The 26,748-nt window shown below is 45.2% G+C and overlaps 1 protein-coding gene across 1 annotated transcript in view; it reads right to left on the bottom strand.

The window, feature by feature from the left end:
• ARHGAP18 (Rho GTPase activating protein 18) overlaps nt 1-16,265 on the bottom strand; it is a 116,841-nt gene extending 100,576 nt beyond the window's left edge. The window contains exon 1 of the mRNA XM_026013392.2: nt 16,007-16,265. Within this exon, the coding sequence (XP_025869177.1) occupies nt 16,007-16,119 (113 nt within the window). The 5' untranslated portion in view covers nt 16,120-16,265. The remainder of the gene's footprint in view (nt 1-16,006) is intronic.
• Nucleotides 16,266-26,748: the final 10,483 nt, after the last annotated feature.

Here is a 26,748-nt window from a genome sequence, read left to right as displayed (position 1 = left end):
GTCATGCGGGGACACCTTGGCCTGGACATCAGCTATTTATAAAACAGGTCTAGGTCTAAGACCAAAAATAAGGCAGCCCCAAACCTTCAGCTTTCTGTCGACTTTCAAATGACTTTGCCTACAAATGAGAAGCTCCAGAAAGGGCTGTGGGGAGGTGATCACTTGGTTAACAGTCATAAACTAAGAAAACCTATTTGCTATGAAAACTATCCATGGCAGAAAGACAGGTACAAGTAAATGCTCCCCAGCCAGCCGGCCCTCAGTCACCACCGTCTTAAATATCCTCCGTAATTGAATCAAAAGTGCTTTTGAGACACCAAACAGGACATTTTATTTTGAGACTTTTGAGTCTGTGGGAGGTCAAGGCTTTAATGTCCTTGCAGCCCCCTAATTATCTGAAGGCCTTGCGTTGTTTCTTAGCAGCTGTGAGAATGTCACACTTGCACAGCTAAGGAGCAGGCTTGTTTGGATTTCAGCGGCGAGGTCCCAGGCTACAGAAAGGGCCCCAAGGCCATCTAGATTGCTGGGCAAGACCTACAGGCCACAGACTCACGGCTGTCTTACTGTCCTATTTCCAAGGCTAAGGAAAGACGGATCACTCGGCCTTTACAGAAGAACACAACCACCTAGTGGCAAAGACGGTGGTGGTGGTGGTGGTGGTGGTGGTGGTGGTGGTGGCAGGGGCGGGGTGGTGCTTTAAAGGCCTATCTTGTCACTGTGTCCTGCTGTTTCCGGGAGATTCTCAATGCATCTGAAGAGGGTCTCAAGTTTGTCAACACCTCCTGATGGAGAGAGAGAAAAGAAACCCCCACCCCTCCCGGGGCTCTGTCCTCTATCTCCAGGAACCACGTCTTCCCCACAAGCTCCTGTGGCCCCACCACTTCCACGCCATGCCCCATGCGGCTCGCAAAGACCCAGCCCGAGGCCTGCCATGTCTCATCCTTCCCGTGAACGGAGGCCTTGCTGTCATTCGGACACCCGTGCCTTGAAGGGAGAAAAAGCAGAGCTGCCTTTATTCTGGGCCCGCCAGCAGAAAGACCCTGGCCCAGCTCCACATCCCACCTGGCCTGGACACAAGCTGTGCGGCCGGACACTCGTTCGTTATCCCACGTACAAGAGCTGTCTCTTTTTTTTTATTATTATTTTTAAGAAAAGGATAATAATTCTCACCTTATGAGGATTTAACAAATTCCATTTTAAAGGGCTGTGCGCATAGAGGACTCAATAAATATTTGTTTTTCTTTTCCTCTGTGATTTAATTTGCCCCAGTTACATGAATAGCTGACCACAAAATGCCAGGAGACACCTCAAGGCCACACAAAATTATTTACTAAGTGGAAGAATTTAGTAGAACTATTTACTACTCCGCTGCAGTAAAGGGGTATCTGAGGGCCTGAAAGTAGTGAAAATGACCTCCCCAAAAAGTACCTATGTTATCACCAGTGTAATTGCTTCGAATCCCGATTGGCATCACCTTGTCTCAATACAAAAAAGAAACGAGTCTTTACCATAAACACGCACACAAACTACTCATCAAGTGTTCTACTGGAATTTAACTTACTCTCTATATCCTTCTAGAAACCACATTCAGTTTACAGAAGTTGGAGACAAGGAATTCCTACGAGTGGCCTAGTGGTGAAGACCCCGACGGCGGCCTGCCTGGGTCCAAATCCCACTTACCCACCACTTACGGGCTGTAGGAGCTCAAGAAAGCTCCTTTATCATTCCATGCCCTTATCTCCGACATGTACACGGGAGGGCTAATACCACCTACTGCTTGGGATGCTGCGGGGAGCACATGAATTAAGACAGCCTCTCTAACTCACTGGTAGTCATCCTTACCTGAAAATGCAATGTTGTGCAAGAAAACACCGCGACTGTCACACTATTCTGAATGGAAAAAAGCAACATATGAGGTCTATCCAAGACCCTCAATTGGTTTTCTAAAACATAACACACAGTGAAAGTCCAATACATAAGTAACAAACCATTGTGTTCAACGTAAAATGCTTAAAGCGCTGCGCAACGAAGATCAAAGGAGTAGTAGTAAGGTTAAGTGCCGTTTCTAGGCAGTGACACGGGACCCATCATCTTGGGTGACGCTGGATATGTTTCTCAAGATGTCCACATCATACTACAAATGTAACTAGAGATACTCCCCCAACATTTGTGTTTAAAATGCCATCCTGGGTTTGGAGGTATACACTTTACCTATACACACATAAACTAAAAAGTGGTGTATGAAAACACTTGTGTTCTGTGTAGCTTGGGTATTAAGTAAAACACAAGGAACAGGGCAGCCCGGGTGGCTCAGCGGTTTAGTGCCCCTTCGGCCCAGGGCGTGATCCTGGAGACCCGGGATGGAGTCTCACGTCGGGCTTCCTGCATGGATCCTGCTCCTCCCTCTGCCTGTGTCTTTGTCTCTGTCTCTCTGTCTCTCATAAATAAATGAATGAATGAATGAATAAATGAATGAATGAGTGAATAAATAAAATCCTAAAAAAAAAAAACACAAGGAACATTCTTACTATGGAAACATCTTCACCAAGGAGAGATTCTAGAGGGTATTAACTGTGTTGGTAAAATGAACTGTGGCCATAGAAGAAGGGTGATTTAAAGAATCGTACTTCTCCTACAAAAAAACCCAAAATATATTCTTGGTTCCAGGGGTTCAATTGGTTAAGTGTCAGATTCTTGATCTCAGGGTCATGAGTTTAAGCCCTTGCACTGGGTTCCTTGCTGGGTGTGGAGCCTACTTAAAAAATGAAAAATAAAGAAATTATTTCATATTGCTAATTCCAAAATATACAATTTTTAACACTTTTCTACATATAAAGTGGTAGCAGTATTTTGCAACTTCACAAATTATGATCCCTGAACACTGGTAATAAGTGTTGTGCAAAAGAGCTTCTAGGTTGAATAAATTTGGAATATACTTCTTGCTAAAAACTTTTCAGGAATTCATAATGCATGCTTAGATATTATATGCTACAAGACACCCTATGGTAAACTCTGCTTATGCCAAAATATTATTGCCACAAACCCTTATTTTTAAGATTTTCGTATTTAGAGAGAGAGCATGAGTGGGCAGCCGGGCAGAGGGAGAGGGAAGAGGAGAGAGACAATCCTAGCAGCCCCCCACCCCGACCCCGACCCAGGGCACAGCCCGACCTGGGGCTCAATCCACAACCCGGGATCCCAGCCTGAGATGGAACCGAGAGCCAGATGCTCGACTGGCTGAGCCACCCCGGGGCCCCTCCGCAAACCCTTTCTACACGGAACACCTAGTGTCAGTATTCCGCACGCAATTTCAAAAACAGAGACCTAACGCTTTGGCTTATTTATTGAAGAAATTTTGCTTTAAGCAGATTAACAAAGTATTAGTCTCCAGTGAAACGTGTAAAAAGCTATTAGAACAGGCTTTTCGTTTGAAGGACACCTAACATGGACTCTGCTTTCAAGTCCCAAGCTGCAAAGTAAGCTAAAAGGGGATTAGTCTCTTTCTTTAGCCTGAGAAATGGAGAGGATACCATTTCAATCCACAGCATAGGGACGGGAAATCGGGTGAATTTCTCCAAAGGGCCCTAGGATCTTAGGAATTCCGTGATCTGACACATGGGCCATTACCATCATTTCTATAGACAAATAATTTGAATTTACACAATAGGTTCTCCCAGAAACGATGGCCGCCCTAAGCTGGGGATATGAAGTATTTTTAAAGAAATACAAACATAATCTAATCTGAAAGTACTGCTTAAAAAATTTTTTCCTTGAGAGAAATGCACTCCACCCCCTGAGTTCAGAGGGTGTCCTAGCCACTTTACCTTCCGCCTTGCTTTGAAGAAAGTGTGGCAAGAGGCCAAGGGGGGTTAGTAATACATCAGTAAAGCAAAAGTGTCTAAAGAGGGAAGGAAATCCTGCAGTGATGCTGTTTCGGTCACGTTAAGGCTCAGCAACGGGAGCTGCTGGATGGTTAAATGGATCTAACGTGCTGGGAGTAGGAAAAACCAGTGGCTCTAACGCTAGCAATTAATTTCTATGTGGCCTCTGGGATGATTTCCATATGGACTATGTGATCTCAAAAATATTACGGACTCCAAAACCCTACGTCTGTGCCCAACAGCCCCTTGGAGGAAAATAGCACTGGGTGTAAACAAACACCGGCCTTTGGCAACTTTGGCGCCACGGGAGGGCGGGCGAGTGTCTTCTGCGAGGAGTAGCTCATTTCCCAGCAGTCTACTTCTCAAATTCAAACTCCCTTGTGCCTAAAATCAAATTTGAATCTTTTTTGGAAGATCATTTTCGAGAATCAAGTCTTTTCTTTCTTTTTTTGATGGAAGGAAAGGAAAGGCTATATAATAAACTGTCCTGCACACAATAAAATCTAACCCTTCCAAAATATCAAAAGCCGTCAAGTCCTATCATGCACAGGGCACGGAATCCATCTAGTGCTAATACGAAGAAAAATTGTCCCCACAAAAAAAAAAAAAAATTAAGTCCCTACTTAAGGCATTCACAGTCTATGAATATAAAAAATTCTCTAAAGTAAGCTTACCCAACAAAGCAAGGCAGGTGTATAAATACACACAGAATGTGTATATACTAGTGCAGAATTTTAAAGTCAAGCTCCAGGGAACAGATTTCTATAGCCGAAGAGGCAGGGAATGGTACCGGCGTGGTCATGGCTCCCTGGGCGCAAGCCATTCTCCGTCTAAGAGGGGAAGCTTGCTCTTCCATACTCTTGAAACTGCACTGGCCTGGGATTAACTGGTCAATAGAATGAGGCCACGTGGCACTGGGTAGTTTCTGAGACTAAACCCCAAGAAGCCTGGCAGGTTGCACCTTCACTTCTTGCCATGCTCACTCTGGGTGAGCCAGCCAGGGCGTAGGAAGTCCCACCGTCCTGCTACTGCCACGCCAGGAGAGGAAGCCCATGCTACTCACGTGGAGACGCTGCCCGAAAAGAGATGACCCAGCGGCCCAGGTGCCAGATCTGTATGTGAAGAAGCCTCTGGTGACCCCACCCTCAGCCCATCCTGCTTGACAGACCCCAAGAAAGAACTGGATTCTGGTGCTCTAGAATCATGATAGAAAACTACTATTTTAAGCCACTAAATTTTGGGGTGGTCTACTACAGAGTACCAGGCAACTGAAGCAACCACTTGGATCTTTAGGACAGAGGTCACAAACCAGTGGTGCCGGAGTCAGAGCCAACCTGTAGCAGGATTTGGGGGGGGGGGGGGGGGGGCTCAGAATTTTTTAAATTCTAGTTAAATTTTCTACCAAAACCCACATTTTTCTGAGGCCTGCGCTTTCCAGGCATCTACTTCCTTCAGTTGTTATATAGCCTGCCATCCCTCTATTGGTTCTTTTTTTTTTTTAAGATAAGATTTGATTGATTGATGGATGGATTGATTGGGCAGGGAGAGAGGGATAAGCGGACTTCAAGCTGAGCACAGAGCCTGACTAGGGGTTCAATCCTACAACCCTGAGATCATGACCTGGGCCAAAATCAAGAGCCGGACATTTAACCAGCTGAGCCACCCAGGTCCCCCCCTCTACTGATTCTTAAGTATATAAACCTTAATCTAAAAAGTGCAGAGCAAATAAATAAATAATCCAGAGCAAAGGATTAACATTTACAGAATTACCTAAATACATCCAGTGTGATGATATGTGCAATTATACTATAATAATAATGACCCAAAATGCTAGGATTCAAAAGATTTTTAGTCTGCAAATATGAAAATATACATTTATATATAGATAGATAGATAGATATATCCCTTTTCAATAATAAATTTAAAAAACTAACAGTGATTGGTTTCAAAAAATTAAACACCATATAAATTTACTTCTACATTGACCCAAACAACTTCTATCAGATGACAGACTGCACGTTTGGCTGTATTATTTGGATCAGAGGGAAATAACAGACACACACTCAGTAACTCTAGTAAAAACATTAATTATAAAATAAGTTGATCGAGTTACATGTTTCTAGACCACCTATAAATAGCCAAAGTTCCTTTCAACTTTCAGATGCCAACTTACCTTTTCTTACTCAAACCAAATTTCAATTATTCAACAATACATTATTTTAAAGTTTTATACCTTGTGCCAGGACTGTCTAAATAGGATACTGAAAAAAAAAATTATTTCAGAATCCACTTGAATTACATTTTAAGTTCCCTCAGAGCAGGAATTCTTACACCTATTCTATTCAAGGCTTATCATTTACACCCAAAAAGGACCTTCCAGGTTTAGTTAAAATACATATTAAAATTTTTTAAGTAATTTAAAATTTCAGATAGGTATTCCATATTAGCATATCCTAATGGCTTTCTAAGTTACCCGAATCTTTCTAGGTAAGATTTCCATTTTATGCTGCCTACCAATATCATTCCTATGATCTTCCTCAAAATGAGGATGCTATCTGATAAGAGAGTAGCGCTCAGAAACCATCCAGATCTCTACAGCCAAACCACCCCAACCAAAACATACTGGTTAACGGGGATCCAATATCCCTCCAGACAGTTCCGGTTTCATAGCCGCATGATGCTGAACCATTTCCCCTTAATCACATTTTCTTCTCATGTGATTCAACCACCATCACAGGAGCATGGTTCAGTTTCCACCTTCCTCACTCCTCAAAATAAATGAGGGATGTGAACTCGTGCACATCCCTAGTGGGGGGAAGTCCTGCTGGGGGCTGTGCAGCCTGCACTCCGGGGAGGGGAAACTACAGGCAGAAAGAGAGACCCGCAAAGGCAGCGGCCTTCGCTTCTCAACGCAGGACAGTCCTGAGAGGCCACAGGGAAACACTGAATGGTAACCTCCAACTTGGTTGAAGATTTCATTGAATTTGAAACACGCATCCAGGAACCTGCTGCGGGGAGCTCAGAGCACGCTCCCTCATGGCAACGGGGCGACACATAAGCAGCGTTTGAGTTGTGAGGCTGGCGAAGAGTAGTCTCCTGAAGCGTCACGTGGCGCAACTGGAGGACCTGCAGCCCTGCGAAATTTAAACATCATCTAGGCTACGGTCTTCTCCACGGAGAACAGCTTCTGCCCTTCTGACGGGCAGCCACCCTCCCCTCCCGCCAGCTCACCACCTCATTTCTTCCTCCACTGCTTCTACTTCCACCAAAAAGGCCCCAGGCTCTTAGAGGTGGAGGCAAACCCGCCCGCTCTTCTGAGCCTTTTGTAAGCAGGAGCTGCAGAGCCCTTGGCAACTCGAAATGCAGGTGCAGAGAGAGAGTGGAGACCTGCCTAGAGGATGGGGACAGAGTTTCTGGCCTAGGCCCCAGGGCCCAGGAGGCATTTAAAGTAAAGGCATTATGTGCCATACAGATGAAGAGAAAAATCAGCAGTACAGCTTTCAAATGTGAATGTGCGTGCTAAATGGAAGCAGCGATGGGGCACGAGGCTGGGGTGGGGAGGGATCACATCCCCAGATCTGTGCCATGGATAATATCACACCATGAGAGAGATCTGCTCCATGGAAAAGGACTTCTTTTCTTTTCTTTTCTTTTCTTTTTTTTAAGGTTTATTAGTTCAGATAGAGAGCGCGCACATAGGGTATAGAGGGACAGAGGGAGGTGGAGACAGAAACTCAAGCAGACTCCGCACTCAGTGTGGAATCCCACGCGGGGCTGGATGTCACCACCCTGAGATCATGACCTCATGACCGGAGCCGAAACCAAGAGTCAGGTGCATAACCAACTGGGCCACTTGGTGCTCCACCATTTCTTAGTTACGGAATCAACAGTTGTTCATAAAGCACATACATACATTTTAAGGGGAAACAAAGTAAAAAGTATTCTTCACTCAAATACTTTGCTTTAGTTAATAGTAACACGGCAGTACATTTACCTGCAAGCATGCAAATAATGGGAGCTCAATTTGCTCTCTGAGGAACATGAACCAATAATTCTTCCTTGTTCCGTGTCAGACGATTTCATACATTAAGAATAACAAATGATTTGGAAATGTACATCTGCCCAAACTATAAAAAAAAACCACTCAAAACAGTCACCTGAGCCTCACAAGGGTTCAATACCTTTAGACCCTTAAGATGCGTTTTGTAAAAAAAAAAAAAAAAAAAAAGATACTTTTGTAGTCTTAGCAGTTATTAAAATAAATATAATCTGAGCTATTTTTATAACTTATTCATTTTATTTTATTTTTCACAATTATTTTTAAAATCAAGAAGTTATCATGCCTCTCAAAGCAAATATTCTGGGGTGCCTGGGTGGCTCAGTGGTTGAGTATCTGCCTTCAGCTCAGGCCGTGACCCCGGGGTCCAGGGATTGAGCCCCATGTCGGGCTCCCTGCATGGAGCCTGCTTCTCCCCCTGCCTGTGTCTCTGCCTCTCTCTCTCTCTCTCTCTGTGTGTGTGTCTCTCATGAATAAATAAGTAAAATCTTAAAAAAAAAAAGAAAGAAAGCAAACATTCTTTTCCCTGAGTCATTCACAAATCATTGTCCAAAATGCTGAGTATTTCCCAATTAATTCACCAATAGGTAATCATCGCCTCTGACTGCCCTGCATCATCATAGAAAAACTGTTGCGTTTTTACACAATTAAAAGTACTCTTCTAAGTACCTCACATATATTAACTCATTCAATCCTCCTAACAACTCTTGAGTTAGCTATTGTTTCCTCCTGTTTGCCGAAAGAAAAAAAAACTGAGGCCCTATGACATTTAGCAACTTGCCCAAGGTCTCTCAGCTATTAAACGAGAACGGGGATTGTGCCCAGACCCCGTAGCTCCAAAGTCTGTGTGTGTCATCACTAGACTTTATTCGCTCACCCTCATTCAATAAAACTGTTATTACCCGCCTGAGGCACTCTTGCACACGCCCAGGTGTACAGGGACAAAACAACAACAACAAAAAAAACCCCGCCAGGGTCTCCAACCCCAAGGAACTCACACTCTACTACACAGTAAAAGAAGCAAAATGCAAAGTAATCCACAAAGTCCCGTGCGCCCCTTCTAATGGGGGAGATGGGGGGGGGGGAGTATCCCTCGGGGGATTCATAGTAACACGCTTATCTGCCTGGTGGCCCGAGCCAGGCCGCCTCAGGAGGGAGCCGCTCAGAGGCTCCAGGGTCCACGCAGGCCCATGGCCCGTTTGTCCCGCAAGGCAGGGCCCGCACCAGGAGGCGCCTACAAAGCCCCGGGACACCGGGGTCACAGCCGGGGTCACGCTGGCCGCCTGGAGGGAAGAGGAGGGGCCGCGCCCCGCTGTCCGCCAATGTCCCTGGAGGGGCCTCCAGATGCTCCGGCCACAGCGGGCCCCACGGATCCTGTCCACGTGTGGCAAGCAGGCCCACCCTGGCCAGCTGGCAGGTCCCCAGGCAGCCCCCCCGCCCCCGCGGCAGCCCACGCTCCCTGCGACCCACGCCCTCGGGCAGGAGGAGCAAGGCCGCAGACCTCAGTACTCTCCGTGCCCAAGAGACCTCCACGGGCAGCCCCGGACAGCTGGGGGCCGCCTGCCGTCCCACCAGCCCGGCGCCAAGACCAGGGTGCTGGTGACCCCCGCCCCCCACCGCCCCACCAGGGCGCCCGGAGGAAGGGCCTCTCGGGACCCCTGGGCAGAGGCGGGAGGGGAACAGCGGGGCAGGGACCAAGTGAGATGGCACAAGCTCATGCCCTGGGGCACAGGGCACCCCCCGAGGGCACGCGCAGCCTCACCTCTCAAACACAGGGCCAGAGCTCCTTCAGGGTCCAACCTAGAAAAGCCACCGAAGCCTGGCACGCACGCAGGTGGCCACCAAGTGCAACAGAGGCTTCCTGTTTGTGAGTTCACTGTGGGGCGACACTTCTAAAGCATGACAGCGACCAGGGACTTAACACATAAAGAGAACATGAGCTCTTATTTCTTTTTTAAGATTTATTTGGGGGAGAGAGAGAGAGAGAAGGAGCGAGGGGGGAGCAGAGGGAGAGGGACACGCAGACTCTGTGCCGAGAGCCTCGGAGGGGCTCAATCCCCGGACCCTGAGATCATGACCTGAGCTGAAACACAGTTGGACGCTTAACTGAGTCCCCCCGGGTGCCCCAAGAACATAAGGTAGATGGTGCTGGTGACAGTGAAATAGATGGACCACGGAAAATCAAAGGTTTTTGGCAGGGTTTTGGGTTTTTGTTTTGTTTTTTTGTTGTTGTTGCTGTTCTTGTTTTGCAAGTGGTTGGTGGAACAGTTCTTGAGATTTATAAATCCTCATATTAGAAAGGCATAAACCGGGATCCCTGGGTGGCGCAGCGGTTTGGCGCCTGCCTTTGGCCCAGGGCGCGATCCTGGAGACCCGGGATCGAATCCCACATCAGGCTCCCGGTGCATGGAGCCTGCTTCTCCCTCCGCCTGTGTCTCTGCCTCTCTCTCTCTCTCTGTGACTATCATAAATAAATAAATAAATAAATAAATAAATAAATAAAGAAAGAAAGAAAGAAAGAAAGAAAGGCATAAACCTAGTATAAGTCCCATGAAGAGAACTTTAAACAGCCACAGAGGGGTGCCCGGGTGGCCCAGCGATTTAGCATCTGCCTGCAGCCCAGGGCATGATCCTTGGGTCCTGGGTTCGAGTCTAGCAGCATCGGGCTCCCTGCAAGGCTTCTCCCTCTGCCTGTGTCTCTGCCTCTCTCTGTGGGTGTCACTCATGAATAAATAAATAAAATCTTTAAAAAATAAATAAAATAAACAACCCACAGAAATCACAAACTTCACAGATGAGGGCAGTTAAAAGACAAATATCACATTACTCTAAAAAAAGGTGAGACCCGCCCAGTTGGAATAATGGGTGCGTCTTCCAACGATTCAAGAGAAAATTATGGATAAGGCTTCTAAACTACACAGTAAAGAAGTTTTCAGCAAGTGCTCTTACGCCATGAAATGGAGAACTTGATTGATCTAGAAGCAGTTATCCATATGGTCAGGTTAAAAATGCATTTGGAATGCCTTAAAAGCAAGGGTTGGGAAAAGTATAAAGAAATGTTACTTTGCTTTACTACATAACTACACTATAAAAACACTTGACCATCCTTTTCGTCACCAAAAAATACACAATTTCACATAATACACAAATTCAGAGGGAAAAAATTCTATTCACAATATAGTAGGTAGTTTTTTTTTTTTAAGCTGTGTATTCATGCAAAAACTCTGAACTCATCAGGAAAGATAACCACGTCCTTCCCTTGACGTTTCTTTGAAAAAGATATTTCTGAGTGGTTGGTACAAAATTCAGCTTCAGATCTTAGCCAGCCCATCCTCCTTTCACTCTGGAAGCCTTCTCCAGCGAAATAAAATGGAGCTGCATAGGCCAAACCTTGCAACTATCTTTATTCCCATTGGCTCAAACACTAAAACCATCAGGAAATCCAGTATTCAGAATACTTCAGCACCCACCACCCGCACAAACAACTGAAACTCTGGCCAAAGTGCCAAAGCCACCATCACCCTACCCTTGCGAGGACTATAGTCTACAACCTACACAATAGCCGGAGACACTCCTTGAAACCAAAACATGCCTTGTTCCTCCAGCGTTCAAGATCCTCCCTAGCCTCTGGCTTCCCATCTCACTTCGTGCAAAAATTAAATTTGTCAAGGGGCCCCGGGGGACTCAGTGGTTGAGCGTCTGCCTTGGGGTCGCGGGATCCAGTCCCACGCCGGGCTCCCTGCGTGGAGCCTGCTTCTCCCTCTGCCTGTGTCTCTGCCTCTCTCTCTGGGTCTCTCATGAATCAATAAATAAAATCTCTAAAAAAATTTAAATTCCTCGAGTGGGCTACAAAACCATCCAATCTATCTACCCATCCCGTCTAGTTTTCTCGTCCTCAGAGCCACTTACTCGCAACCACCCCCACCAAGCAGAGCCCCTGGCTCCCTGGGGTGCTGGCTCTAGGGCTTACTCTAAACTGAGGGCTTCCATGCTCCCTACCCAGCTCTGCCTTGACAGCTCTTCCCCTAACTCTTGTCCCGAGAGACCTGCCAAGCTCACCTGCTCAGGCCTCCACTTTCTACTCTGTGACACCCCCCCCCCCCGCAACCACTGCCCCCATATGCAGTTTGTCTGGTTTTTTCCCCCATTACAACCCCAGCTCCTGGACAACTGCCAGACACACATCAAGAGCTTAGTGAATACACAAGGAACGACTGAGTGACCAAATGGTTATGCTTACGACGGGATTGTACAGAACCATGAAAAATGGACAGGATTTGAAAAAGTCTAGAATTAAACAAAACTTATGAAGATGGCTACCCCCTTGCATTTGGCACAGCTGGCAGTAAGTAGTTCTTAAAGGAGGAAGAGGGACATTTGGGACAGCAAGGAGTCCAGCTGCGAGGAAGATCCACCCACATCCCATCTTGCCATAAAAGGCAGTGCTTACAGACCTCCCCGGGGCCCCTGGGTGCCCCAAGGCAGGTTCTCTAAAAGCAGCTGCCGCTGGTTCAAATTCTAAATATTGCTGTGGGTCAAAAGGACAACTCCAAGGTCTTTTCAAATGTCAAAGGCCTGAACTTTTACATTATGGTTAATTTTCAGTTACACCAATTTGAGTTAAGCCCACAAATCGCACCCATGTTTTAACACATGACGAAGTGATATTTATGAAAATGTTCTAAAATGAGAAAGAATACTTCCTATGCTGCAAAGCTCAGTAAGTGCTTGACCTCATGTTACAGTGAGTAGCAGCAGCTACAAAGCAGACACTGCTCGGTGGGATTCACAGGGGACAGCCCACTTAATCCCCCCAGTGAAGCAGGTAGGATCAAGCTCCACGTCAAGCAGGGGGTGAAACAAACCCTCCAGGGCCACACTGCTCATGAGCGGGAGAGCTGGGATGTGGACCCAGGCACCTCGGCCCCTGAACAGAGAATTTCAGAGCCTATGTCACCGTGATAAACATACATATTTATCAAATATTGACAAAAACAGATATGAAGCAAAAATAAGTTTTTCGTAAAAAGTCAAAGGAAAAGAGTAAAAATGGACAAACTGCAGTATTCTTTGAAAAGCTGCTTTGCTAAAAAGCAAACAGTAAGAAGCCTGCTTGAAAATTAACAAGTAAATACTCATAAATATAGCTAGTCATAAAAAGTGGTTTCCTTTGGAAATATCTGACTGTGGGTAAGTCAGAACAACTAATGTTAGCATATTTCTTCAAATCTTAATGTTTTAAGGAAGAAATAGGACGAAAAAATGAAAACAGGACTCTAAATATTTGAGAGGCTCTAACCAGGAGGAGGAGGAGGAGGAGGGAGGAGGAAGGAGAAGGAGGAGGAGGAGAAGGAGGAGGAGGAGAAGGAGGAGGAGGAATTCCTTAATCAGTCATCCAGTGAATGTCCTGATAAAGAGGGATAATGGAATGGAATGGAAGGAATTCTAGACCAACAGATTACTTGCGAAAATATTAATTCCCTACTACCCCAGCTTCTCCAAAGACCAAAATAAAAGCAAAAGAGGACTCGGGCAAAGCTAAAATCAAGCAGGATCCATAAATACCCTAAATCCTATACATACCCCTTTATGCTTTTCAAACGACATGTAGGAGTTCATCTTATTGAACCAAACGTTTGACTAAAGAGTTCAAAGTGCACATTATTTGGAAAAGACATAATCTTGAAATAAGCAAGGTTAGACTTCTGTGCTCCCTCCACCAACTGCTCAATGGGTGGGAGAGAACAGTCTAACTCTGCCTCTTTTTGAGCTTTGTTTGTTTTGGTTTGGTTTGCATTTGAAGAGCTTTTTAAAATAGCCGTCAACCTTGCACCTCAGAGCAGCTTCCCTGTGCTTAAAGCACCAGGCAACCAATCCAGCAGAGTGAAGGCCCCGTGCACTCAGTTCCCCCATCTTGAGGGGGTCCCTCCAGACCCCATTCCACCCTCAAATCCCTCCTCCCTCCATCCAACCCCCTCCTAAGCCCCTTGTAATAGTATCTCAACCCTTCCAGGCAAAAGAGGGTCCCTCCCAAAATAACACTAAGTGAAAAAGCCATTAGGGGGGATCCCTGGGGTGGCTCAGTGGTTTAGTGCCTGCCTTCAGCCCAGGGTGTGATCCTGGAGACCTGGGATCCAGTCCCACATCGGGCTCCCTGCAGGAAGCCTGCTTCCCCCCTGCCTGTGTCTCTGCCTCTCTCTCTGTGTCTCTCCTGAATAAATAAGTAAAATTAAAAAAACAAACAAACAAACAAAACCATTAGGGACTGTTCCTTCTCCCTGTTTCCTGCCTTTTCGACCAGCCCTCAAAACCAAGATTCCCATCTTCTCCAGCCAATACAAAGGACTGCTCCAGGGTGCCTGGCTGGCTCAGTCAGTAGAGCAAGCAACTCTGGATTTCAGGGTCATGAGTTCGAGCCCTACATTGGCCATGGAGTCTACAAAAGAAAAAAAAAAAGAAAGTCCCTAGCACTCTAAATCAGTGGTAGGAATTTGGGGCCAGTGTGGACATGCAACATGACAGCCAGCAGGGAAAGCAGGCGGGAACAGACCTGGTGCTGTGGCCACAGGGAGAGCACCCGCCGCATGGTCAGCTGCCGCCCTGCTGCCTTAGCACCTCTTGATTCTACTCTAGCATAGACTGGGGGTGATCTGTCCTCTTTTGTGCTCTCAACCCTCTCAGGTGCAGGCCACCAGCAACAGGCTGCAAATCTGCAAATACAGGGATCAAGCGTCCAGAACTGAATATGCAGCCGCCTGGCACAGGCCTATCACCACAGGCCTTGCAGCGCCCCAATAATTTCTAGGGTTTGAGGACTCAAGGGGAGAAGGAGAGGTTTGGATTCTATGTCCCTAACGTTCTCTCCACGCTCACAAGCAAGATCCAATTTTCAGCTCAGATCCCCAGGCCCCTCCAGAGGAAAGTCGCATAAAGAACGGACTGGGTTTGCACAATTCTGGCAATTTTGACTCTGATGTGGACTCCACGATGGGGAATGACGTGAGGCTGGTGTAACAGGCTGCTGACTGCTCAAACGTCACTAACGCATTAGTGAGCTACAGAAAAAAAAAAGAAAAACAAAAAACGCTTCATGATTCCGCACAGAAAATACTTAAAAGAGCAACACGTCTAAAGCACAAGTAGCAATTCCCCTTTTATCTCTGGAAATGAATTCATCCAAGGGACTACATACAGCGGTGGCTACGGAAGAGTTCTGGTCAGCCTGAGAGTCTCACAGAGAGCTATAGCCCTTCCTCTGATTTTCTTTTTTATTTTTAAACTCCCCTCCCCCACGGTGGAGGATCTTAAAAACCAATGAAAGAAGGCATTATGTCAGCTTTAGGCATAAGCATAAGTCATATAAGAACAAAGGAGGTTTTATTATCCCATTAAACATCAAGGAGGAAATATGCTTACTGATAACTAATTTAGGTCATGCAGAGTCGCAGGGCAAGCACTGGCTTTTTGCAGGCTTCTAAGCCAACATTTGCAATGTATATCTAACACCGGAGGCAAGAAGGTTCAGCTTAGTAAAAAAGGTCATTAAGAAGTGAAAAAGGAGAAAAAAAAAAAAAAAAAAACAAGCAGTACACGCAGAAACAGGCCGACTTGCAGGCTGAGCGGTCCGCAACACACGTGCCCCGTCCGCCTGCAAGGGGGTTGAGCGCCAAACGCCCCGCGCTCCGGCCTGACTGCGAGCTTGAACCCGGGGCGCGGGGCCGTGCGAGCGCGTCCACCGCCGGGGTCCTGGGCTTGCTGCCCCGAAGCCTGCTCCCCGCGAGGCCAAGGGCACGTCCCCCGCCGGCCGGCCCGGCCCCGAGGGAGCGTCTCCCCTACAGCCAGCCGACCTTCCGGCCTCGCACACGCACCTGCACACGCACCTGCACACGCACCTGCCGAGCCCAAGCCCCGCGGCCCCCGGCCACCTGCAGCGGTCGCCACCCGGGCCAGAGCAGCCCCGGCCGCCGCGGTGCCCTCCGCGTGCCCCGCACCGGCTCCCCCGCCCCCGCTCCTCCCGCAGCAGGTCGGAGGCTTGGCTTTGCGCTCGGGCTGCGGGGCCAGGGCTTACCTGGACGTGGCCTCCTCCCGCCCCTTGCCGCGCGGCCCCCCCACGGCCTGGTCCTTGCCGCTGGGGTGGTAGGCCGTTAGGACCACTCCCTGGGAACTGGACAGCCAGCTCATGGCGACAGAAGGGGCATAACTTCTGCGAGCCCGCCGCGGAGAAGGGAATGAAGCTGCCCCGGCACTCGGCTCCCCGGCAGCGGCCGGCTCCTCCTCCCCGGGCCGCGGAGGCACAGGAGGGGCGGGGCCTCGCGGCAGGGGCGGGGCCTCCTACGCGGACGGCGGGGCTGCGGCCGCGCGGAGGCAGAAGAGGGGCGGGGCCTCGATGGGGGGCGGGGCCTCCTACGCGGAGGCACAGAAGGGGCGGGGCCTCGCGGCGGGGGCGGGGCCTCCTACGCGGACGGCGGGGTTGCGGCCGCGGAAGCACAGGAGGGGCGGGGCCTTCCGGGGGGCGGGGCCCCCTACGCGAACGGCGGGGTTGCAGCCGCGGAAGTACAGGAGGGCGGGGCCTCGCTGGGGGGCGGGGCCTCCAATGGGGAGGGCGGGGCTCAGCATTGTTCCAACCCCGGGGCACAAGTGGGGGGGGGGGCGCTCTACCGCGGGAGGCGGGAGGGTGGGTGGATTACCCCCAGCCCTGAACGATTCTGATTAAACTGCCAGGTTGTGGACTCTCCTCATGGATGCAAGGACAGGTACCAGCCGTCTGAGTCAGAAAACAATGAGTTACTACAGAGCTTTTTTTTTTTTTCCCCTTTCCAGTTCCTGTTTCCATCTGATAATTTCTGCTACTTCATGTAACATGAGTAAGGGCATTTCTTAACCCCTGCAGGCTCAGCGTTAAAATTAACCAAAGCAAGAACCAGTGAACGTGGAGCAAAAGCGTGTAATACGGGTAACAAGAAAGGCTTTACCTCTGTGTTTGCCTTAAAATGTCTCCATAAAATGATTGTGCATCCTACAATGTCATCTTCTTTCACATAAAAGCCAATGCCAAATTTAACCTCTTGCTTTTGTCACAACACCCTTCAGTACTAGAAGCATCTACCACTACTCTGTTACTGCTGGGAACACAAGAGGTGCTTACCATTTGTTGAGCACCTACTATATGCCAGGCCCTCTGTGACAAGTGTTTCACATGTATTATCCCTTCAATTCATTTCAAATACTTTCTCTCTTACACACACACACACACTACAAGATAGGCATCACTATCACCTAAGTAAAGCTGAGAAATCAGGTTTAATTGTCTTGGCTAAGAAAACACATTTGTTCTATGCCAGAAGCTGCATTTGAACAGAATTCTAGACTAAAATCCTTTCTTTTTAACCAGCATGCTGATAGATTAGGAAACAAGCTCAAATAGAAGAGATCTTTCTGTTCTTTCTCCCCCATCAAGAGAGTTTTACTCTCTTCTATATACTTAAGAAGTCTGAACTGAAGTGAGTTTTTGTTGCTGCGGTTGACCTCAATGATCGCAAAATTCCTAAGCAAGTTCTCACCTTCATCATTCCATAAACATTCTGTTTACACTTTGTTATTTAAAATAATCACGAGAAATAAGTACCTTATCTGTCCTTACATACTCTTAAAATATTTTTTAAATTTTTTAAAGTTTTCTCTTCCCTGTCTACAGTGAACTGTCGCTTACAGAAGTCTTCTTAGGGTGCCGGAGGGGGGGGGAGGCTCAGCAGGTTAAGCATCTGCCTTTTGCTCAGGTCATGATCCCGGGGCCCTGGGATCCATCAAGCCTGGCATCTCCTTCTTGCACTGGGCTCCCTGCTCAGCAGGGAGCCTGCTTCTCCCTCTCCCTTTACCCCTCCCCCCTGCTCTTGCGCATGCACTTTCTCTCAAAATCTTTTTTAAAAAAGTCTTTCTTAAAAAAAAGATATCTTATCTGCCTCCATCTCCTTCCACAATTGTTCAACCTTTGCATTTCCACCTCCATTGGCTCTACCTGCTACCTTCTATCTGTTTGCCTGAGTCCCTTTGGGCCCCGTATAGTTAGTTAGGTCTTAGTTCCAATATTACAATAGCCCTTTTAGCTCCTTCTTTGCCTTCTCTTTTTAATTATTTTGCATATTACAGTTGACGCTTGAACAACACAGGTTTGAACTGCAAAGGTCTACTTACAAGTGGATTCTTTTCAATAAATAAGTATGGTAAATGCATTTTCTCTTATGATCTTTTTTAGTCTTTTCTATTGAAGTATAGTTGGTTCTTCTTTATTTTTTTTCTAGTTTTTTTTGTTTGTTTTTTGTTTTTTGTTTTTGTTTTTTAGAGAGAGAGAGAGAGCAACCAAGAGTGTAGGAAGGTGAGGCATAGAAGAAGGAGAGAGATCATCTTAATCAGACTCCATGCTCAGCACAGAGCCCAAGAGGGACTTGCTCTCACCACCCTGAGATCATGATCTAAACTGAAACCAAGAGTAGGTCGCTTAACTGACAGCCACCCAGGTGCCCCTTCCTTATGATTTTTCTTAATTTTATTTTTCCTGGCTTACTTTATTATAAGAATATAGTATATAATACATAGAACATAAAATATGTGTGAATCAACTATGTTATTGGTAAGGCTTCCAGTCAACAGTAGGCTGTAGTAGTTAAGTTTTAGACAAGTCAAAATTATAAATGAATTTCTGACTGCATAGGGGAGAGTGCTGGATCAGTGCCCCTAACCACCCCACCTCCGCCGCCCCTAGCTGTTCAAGGCTCAACTGCCCTAATGGTGTCTCTCCTTACTTAAAAACTTCCACTGGCTCCCCATGGCTAATGGAACCAGTTTCAAACTTTTTGAGAGAACCACTGAACATTCTTGCTACCTTATCCACACACCCACGCCTTCCCATCTCATTTGCCAGACACCATTCCCTCTGGTCTCACTGTCATTCCTTTCTCTTCCTTTCACATCTAACTGTTTCCACACAATGGGCCTTGAATGAATGTTGACTGAATTAAAAAAAAAAAAAAAAAAAAAAAACCTGAATGAGCTTCATGTGTCCTTAAAAAGGTTACTGGGCACTTGGGTGGCTTAGTTGGTTGAGCATTTGGTTATTGATTTCAGCTCACGTCGTGGTCTCAGGGTTGTGGGATGCAGCTCTGCATCAGACTGCACTCAGCAGGGAATCTGCTTGGTATTCTTTCTCTCTCTCTATTTCTCTCAAATAATTTTTTTTTAAAAAAGAAATCACTAAATTTTTAGCCAAATTTGGTAATATTGGGACACCTGGGTGGCTCAGTCTGATAAGCCTCCAACTCTTGATCTCAGCTCAGGTCTTGATCTCAGAGTCATGAGTTCAAGCCAGCTGAGTATGGAACCTACTTTAAAAAAAAAAAAAAGGTAACATTAAACAGTTGATTGGTAATGGTAATAATGGTAATATTAAACAGTATTTCATACCTGTGATGAAATATGCAAGAGCTCAGGCAAAATGAAAACTACAGGAAGAGAGGGGAAAGGCAAGTCAATTGGAATATGTGAGTTTTGTCTATTTAATGCCTTTATGTATATAAAACAAAGCATAAAATGTATAATGATGACTCATACCCTCCAGAGTCAGCCTTACTTTTTTTATGTGTCTGCTCTCAAATGCAAAGACGTGGGAATCACTACCTTCTAACATCATTGACGGTAGGCCGTACATTCTATCTTTCGGATATGCTTTTCTTCACTGTTTTCCTTGCCATTCCACTCCATTCCAGCCCTTAATTCCCTGGGCCTCCTTTTATATTTTTCCTTATTTTTCTATTTTTCCTTCTTCCTTTACTATATCCTCAAGCTGCCAGTGTCACACATACCCACCGACAGCCACAGGCACTGCCTTCTCTCATGAAACAAATCATGATAGAAACTTTGCCCGGTTTTGACCAAAATGATGATTACGTTGTATCTTTGCCTAATTATAATCTCTTCACTTGTTTAATTACAAATAAATCACGATATATATGCTTTAAAATATAACCATAAGTTCAGAATAATATTTGGGTTCACAATAACCATGGCTTTTTAAAATTTTCGTGAGGCAGAAAACATGGCACAAGTTGATTTACCTAGCTTAGTACATAAAACTTGAATCCTATTAATTTAACTCCCAGGGACTTGGAAATCCTTTTGCTTTTTCATCCCACTAAGCCCTGTTGTTACTGGTCTGAGGATATTGCTTGTCACAGGCAGCAAGTGGTAGGACTCTGCACATGCACCGTGCCCTGGTGCATGCTGCCTCAAATATAGTCTCAAGTAGATAAAAGATGATTTTCAGAACTTTCTTAATGACCATCACAGAAACAAATATCACTACCAATATGCTCCCCTGAAATGCTATTCTTATTTCACACTCTAAATCCTACCAAGATTTAACTAGAGTCCTCCCTTATGCCCCATCACCTTTCTTGCTAGGAGCATATTTTATGAAAAAAAAATATTATTTTAACTCTCTTCTGCAATCACTTTTTTTTTTTCTGCAATCACTTTAAACAAACACTGAGAACCTAATGTCCTTGAAGATGTTAATATTCCAGGCTATTGATTGCATGCCAAACACTTTCCTGTTATGAAACATCTTACCAAGTAATTAATAACATTAAGATAGTTTAAACATTCATTTCATTCATTCTCTTTAAATGGGACCTACTAGATAACTTAGAGAGGAAAAAGGAAACTGTAACTTTTGTACCCAAATAGGTTGTTAAAAATAGAATGGAGACAGTACTGCAGCCTTGGACAATTTGACAATCATGTTAAAAAATGATGAAAAAAAAATAATACATTCAGTGCTTGCATTATCAAAGAGTTTTACTAACTCGTTTTCACATTTTAATTTAGGAGCCTTTTGAGGAGTATGGAATTAAAATTGAAATAGAATCAACATATTCATCAAATTTTTCTCAATCTGTTTCTATTGCTTTAAATGGAATTAGCTAAGGAGGATGTGTACACTCAACCCCTGTAGAATTATTGAAAGCCTTGTGAACAGACACAAGGCCATGTGAAAACTGACCTTTCATTGGCAAGGTAAGACTCAATTTACAATAATATACTAAGAAGTTGAATAAATTAATCAACTGTGAAGTTAAAGTTTTACATAAGTGATAAAAGCTAGGTTTACACAGTAGCACTGACTAAGAGAGTGTTCCAGTCTCCCCTGCCTGAAGTTTTATCAAGCCTTCATACGAATAGTTCTTGCGAGCTTGCAAGCAAGCCAATTCTGTACTGGGGAGTCGTTACTGAAAATTATTGCATGTACAGAATCTAAACCTACCTCCTTGGAAATTGCATTCATTTTTACTAATTCTGCCTCTGGAGCATTAAGGGGAAAAAAGCCTTATGCCTCTTTCCAGGCAGCTCTAAAACTTTCTGTATTCTCCAAGTTCTTTCTTTCTTTCTTTCTTTTTTTTTTTTAGATTTTATTTATTCATTCATGAGAGACACAGAGAGAGACAGACAGACAGACAGAGACACAGGCAGAGGGAGAAGCAGGCTCACTGCTGGGAGCCTGATGCAGGACTCAATCCTGGGACCTCAGGATCACGCCCTGGGCCGAAGGCAGGCGCCAAACCAGTGAGCCACCCAGGGATTCCCTCCAAGTTCTTTCCTTAACTGTTTCTCCGAGGAGAGAATACTAGCCATGCCTGGGAGAACCTATAACTGCTGCTGCCAGAGGCTGGTATAGGCTTCTTGGGAAATATCTAGAAAAGGCCTTGCTCACAGTTAAAGAGTTTATCACCAGTAAGTAAGAATAGTGAATGTTTGAGTGCTTATTCTTTGCTAGACAAGGTGTACACAGTCTCATTTTATCATCTCGAAAACTGAGAGATTGAAATCACGCCCACTTCAGAGATAAGCAAGGTGAGGTCATGAGGCCAGGAGGCCCCGGAACCGGGACATGTAGGTCTGGGTTGCTGTGACCATGGGGCCTGGGCTCTTAGACGCTGGAAAGGCTGCGGTGGCCCTGGAACTGACTCTGTTTTGCTTATGAAAACACGCACATGAATAATTAAGGAGGCCAAAGAAGCCACAGTGAATCTAAACTTGCTTAACCAGATGAAGCAGTGAGTAGAAGCAGGGCTGCGACATTCACACGCCGCAGGCGCACACAATAGTTTCTTTCCGGGCACTCAAACCTCTTTCTTACGTCAAGTTACTGGGGAAACATGACTCAGTACTTGTACTACTGTAGGCCATCATCATCACTCTACCGTCTTACCTGAAGTTATTTATTACTGATAGAAATTAAAGAAGAGTACCCTGGTCATTAGGATTATAAACATCTTTTTTTTTCATTATTAGGCAAAGACAGATTTTTGTTTATAGACCTGAGGTTTACAGAATCTGTTAGATACAGGGTTGTGGAGAGGGACTTGCAAGAACAGTACTCAGAGTTTAACTTCACCGAGCTTCATGATAAATCCACCTCGTATCAAAACTAGCCTGACCTGGAAATTAACCAAGGAAAGAAAAGTACAATGACTCTAACTTTTCCTTTGGTTTTCTCATCAACGCTGAATATAGTAAGACCCACACGGCATACACCTCCAACTGGAAGTATGAAGTTGAGAAGATTGAAGTGTATTCTCTGGAGGGAGGTGTGTTCTGGAAATGGATTTTTTTTTATTAAGAATAAAGGCTCGTGTGAAACATCTGGAATTGTATCCATACCCAGACTTGCCATAATACGAAAGCCTTCCTGAAGCAGATAATGAAGAACAATTATTTTCTCATAAAGTAAAAGAAGCCAGTGCGACTGGGGAAGACTTGATAAAGCTGAGTATCTAAGGAAAGGGCTCAGTTGATTTGTGGAGAAAAATGAGGAAATGTTTTCTCTTTGGAGAAAAATGAGGAAATAGAAGTGGTAGTTCTACTGAAAAAAAAAATGGCGGTTATCCAACTCCAGAATGAGGGTGGTTCTTCCAATGTTTTAGAGGAGTTCCTAGAGTAGTTACATTATTCTTCTTGACCAAAATACTTGATATGACTGCACAGGGATATGCCATCAAAGAAGAATTTCTATTTTGTGAGCCCTTTGGGAAATTGCTAAGGCTAGAAATGACTTTAAGAATGATGAAGCATAATTTTACTGAGGGGAAAAAAAAGCAAAAACCCTGACACCCTAAAATGTTCAGCAACACCCCTGGGTTTTGCTTCTCTGGTGAAGAAATTGGATTCAAATGTAATGATAGAAATGAGATTTACGTTCTTTCTGCAAGTGCACACCTGATGGAAAAAGCAACTACTCTAGAAGCATGCAAGTTATCATGGTAGGAGTCTGGGCCTTAAGCACTATCTTTTTAGAAAGGAATGTGAAGCAATAATAGAAAAATATCAGTATGCCTTTGACTACACAGAGCTTCCCTAGTTTTCCAGAGGATGTTGACATATGTCTAACCCTATTTTCTGGAGAAGTTTTAGTTTTTAAGAGAAAAGAATAACCCTCAAAATAATTCCAAAGAGGCATTTAATCAGGGAGTTTGGCTCATTTAGTGATAATTACAGCTGGTCAGTTGACTGAGTAAATCTTTTCATTTTTAAAGATGCAGAATAAGCAGTTGTTTTAGACGAACAGCCATCATGCTGGCAGAGGTCAGAAATTGAAATACTAAGTTTTGAATGCCATAAATGAATTCTGATGTAGAGAGGATCTACTACTTCTCAATTTTGCTGCATGCAAAATTCTCAGAACCCTTTCTCAAGTTTACTTCTACCCAGATGAATGGGAAAGGAACAGTCCTTGACTTCCTGACAAGACTTCAACTCGGGGCCTTAGAAGATTCTAGATAGGCCTGCCTTAACATACTCCAGTATCTAGCAAATTATACGAATTCTAACTTTCTCTGCTACTACGACTACATACCTCCGGGGATCAGCATTTTCAGGAATCTCAAAATGAAATAAAAATAAACTATACACATTAAGAAACTATGCATATTTCTTGGTGGGAAAACAGACTTTTGTTAAAATTATGTTGGGAAGAACTTACTCTGTTTCTTGTTTTAACATTTGGGGTTTTGTTTCTTGGAAATAATCATTAATATATTTTTCAAACAAGTGAGTCACAGGTCCTGTTTTTTAAAAAAATTATATCATATTCCCTCAATTCTAAGACGCAGACTTCAACATTTTGGAAATCAATCTATTTGACATGGTGGCAACACTTTTATTTCCCAAAACTTCTATTAACCTTGTTTTATAATCTAGTATCATGAAAATACTCAGACTCTGTAAAAAAAAAAGTACAAAATACTTACTTCATTGGATTTGCTTCATTGGTTGGGTACAATTTACTTATTTCATTGGAAATTTCTCTGGGAAAGAATAAATTTCTAGTGAAAGAAGTAAATTTACTCCAAAATTTTGAGTATAATTGTTTATACTGATTTTATTGAGCTAGAGTAAGTTTCAACAGATTCTCAATATGTGTCCAGAAAAAAACAAAGAACCATTTTCACCCCAATGCCCCAGACCTCACTCTAACTGAGAAAGATCTCCCAATAGGAGATCCTAACTCCAAAGTGCAGGTGCTCCTGAAATATTTTCTGAGAGTTTCCAGGAGTTTGTTTGTCTTCATTCTATTTAAAAATTTGGCTAGCCGGTTTGTTACAAAAGAACATAGTTATAGACCTGAGAACTGTGGCCTCCCGAAATTTTAAAACTCAAGATTATAGGGTTGATGTTGTCTAAAGGTTATCTATATCTCATCCAAATGACTTCTTTTGTAGAAGCAGCTGCTCTAAGGAAAGAAAAGTTACGCAAAAGGTGGCCAGGCAGACGGTAATAGAGCCACGACTCAAAGATTTGAGGAAAACACTGTATCCTGGCACAAGGATACTTCCTTACAGTTCAAATTGCTCAAGTTCAGAGACAGCCTCAACACACAGTCACTGGCTCAAAGTGTCTATTGTAAGAACTGGTGTCTAGCTCTTATGAATCACTCCTAAATAATGTCTTCAAAATATCTATCCTCCCCACTCACCCCCCCCCCAAAAAAACCATAAGGTTCTCTATAATTCAATTTTAGTGGAAAAAACAATTGAATTTCACTAGAGTAGAAAATATATTATTTTCTATTAACCCATTTTCCCACCAACTATAGTTTGGTTTTTTTCTTTCAAGATATGTAAGATACCTGTTTTCCTTTCCCAATAATAAAATTATATGTTTACTCTCAGATGTCACATTCATTCAGGTAAGGATAAGTAATAGTGAGCATAATAAAAGTTCTTCCCATCATCATTCTTCCACATGAAATACAAACAGTGCAGACTAGAAATATTCCTAAGGAAAAGCTTTTATCACAAATCGGCATGAGAGAGAAGAAGAGCAGGAAGAGAAGTGCCTCGGTGTGACAAGAGTCGATCATTTAGAGTTTCCACACACAAGGTCTATCACATTGCCGCTTCGTCTTAAACAAAATTAGTCTTTAAAAATGTTTCCAGAAGGTGACTATGACTTTCCGAGCTTTTGAGTTTAAATCACACTCTGATGTTCTGGAAATTTATATCACCATAAATTATCGAGGATTTGAGTCAAGGCAGTGGATCCACATTTCTGGTCCTGAAAACGAGACATATATCAGAATATTCCTTACTGTGCGCCTGCCCCTGTGACACACAATGCTGGTCTCACCTGCAAAGATCATCAAAATAGAGCCGTGGCGCACAAATGGATAAAGCCCGTAGAGAAAACTAAGTGAAACGGGCAGAGCCCTCTAGGGTTTGGTTCCTTCGAAGAGACTTCTGAAGTCCCGAACAGAGAAAGACCTCCCCAGGGGAGATACTGTGGGCTGTGGGCTGCGTGCACAGGCATGCCCCTGGCAGGGGGACGGAAAGGGAAGCCTGGACACTCGCCATCAAACATAACAAAAATACTTGCAAAGATTTCAGTCCAGAGTGAACACCCGACCACCTTGAGGCGATCTTCGGGCATGAGAGGGGTCCCCTGGAGATTCCTCAAATGTCCCAAGGGCACCAGCCGGGCACTAGCCAGGCACCAGGAAGGGAGGGCGTGCTGGGTTCTCGAAGGACACGGGAGGGTCCTCCTGGGAAGAGCAGGTTCCCCAGCAAGCCACGGATTCAGCACTGAAGCCACCTGCCGGGTTAGGCCCCAGGGCCCCAGGCTCACCTCGCACACACCCGAGGGCCATGCAGCTGAGCCCGCCCAACCCCAGCAGGTGCCTTCCAGGCAGGACAGACACATGTATGCGTATCCTAACAGGAAGCATTGTATGATAAATGCAAAAGTGAGCACCTGCACACACCCACACATGCACGCACACACACACAAATGTGAAGGGAACAGGCACTAAAAGGAGGTACAGAACTCCAAGGTCCTTTAGGATTTCAGGGAAGATGCCAGGATGAAGGTAACGCACATGGGTGACTCTCCCCCAAGCTTTCTCCAGTAAACACTGCCTGTTGTGCAGGTGGGGCCGTTTGGGGGCAGCACACCTCAACCGACACAGCCCAGCAGGTGTTGAACGAGTGTGGGAAGAGCAGGACTTTGCCGGGCGGGGGGGGGGGGGGGGGTGCTGGCACTGGGCCAGGGTGTGGGGGGACACGAAGGGTGGGGGGGATGGGCTGGGAGGAGCAGCACAAAGAATCAGCGATGCCTGCCGGGTGTTGAAGGATGGCCAGGGCCTTGCACGTGTGTTCCCCACACAGCAAGGGATGCTCAGATGCTGAGCAGGATGTTAACACGACTGGCCCCACGGGGAAGGACACTGCAGTGGCTGGGAATAGCGGGAAGGGGGGAAAGCTGGAG

Source organism: Vulpes vulpes, chromosome 1 (genome assembly GCF_048418805.1).
Source record: "Vulpes vulpes isolate BD-2025 chromosome 1, VulVul3, whole genome shotgun sequence".
NCBI classification, from domain to species: Eukaryota; Metazoa; Chordata; class Mammalia; order Carnivora; family Canidae; genus Vulpes; species Vulpes vulpes.
Note: the sequence above shows the minus strand (reverse complement) of the source record. Positions and strands in the feature narration are given on the sequence as shown.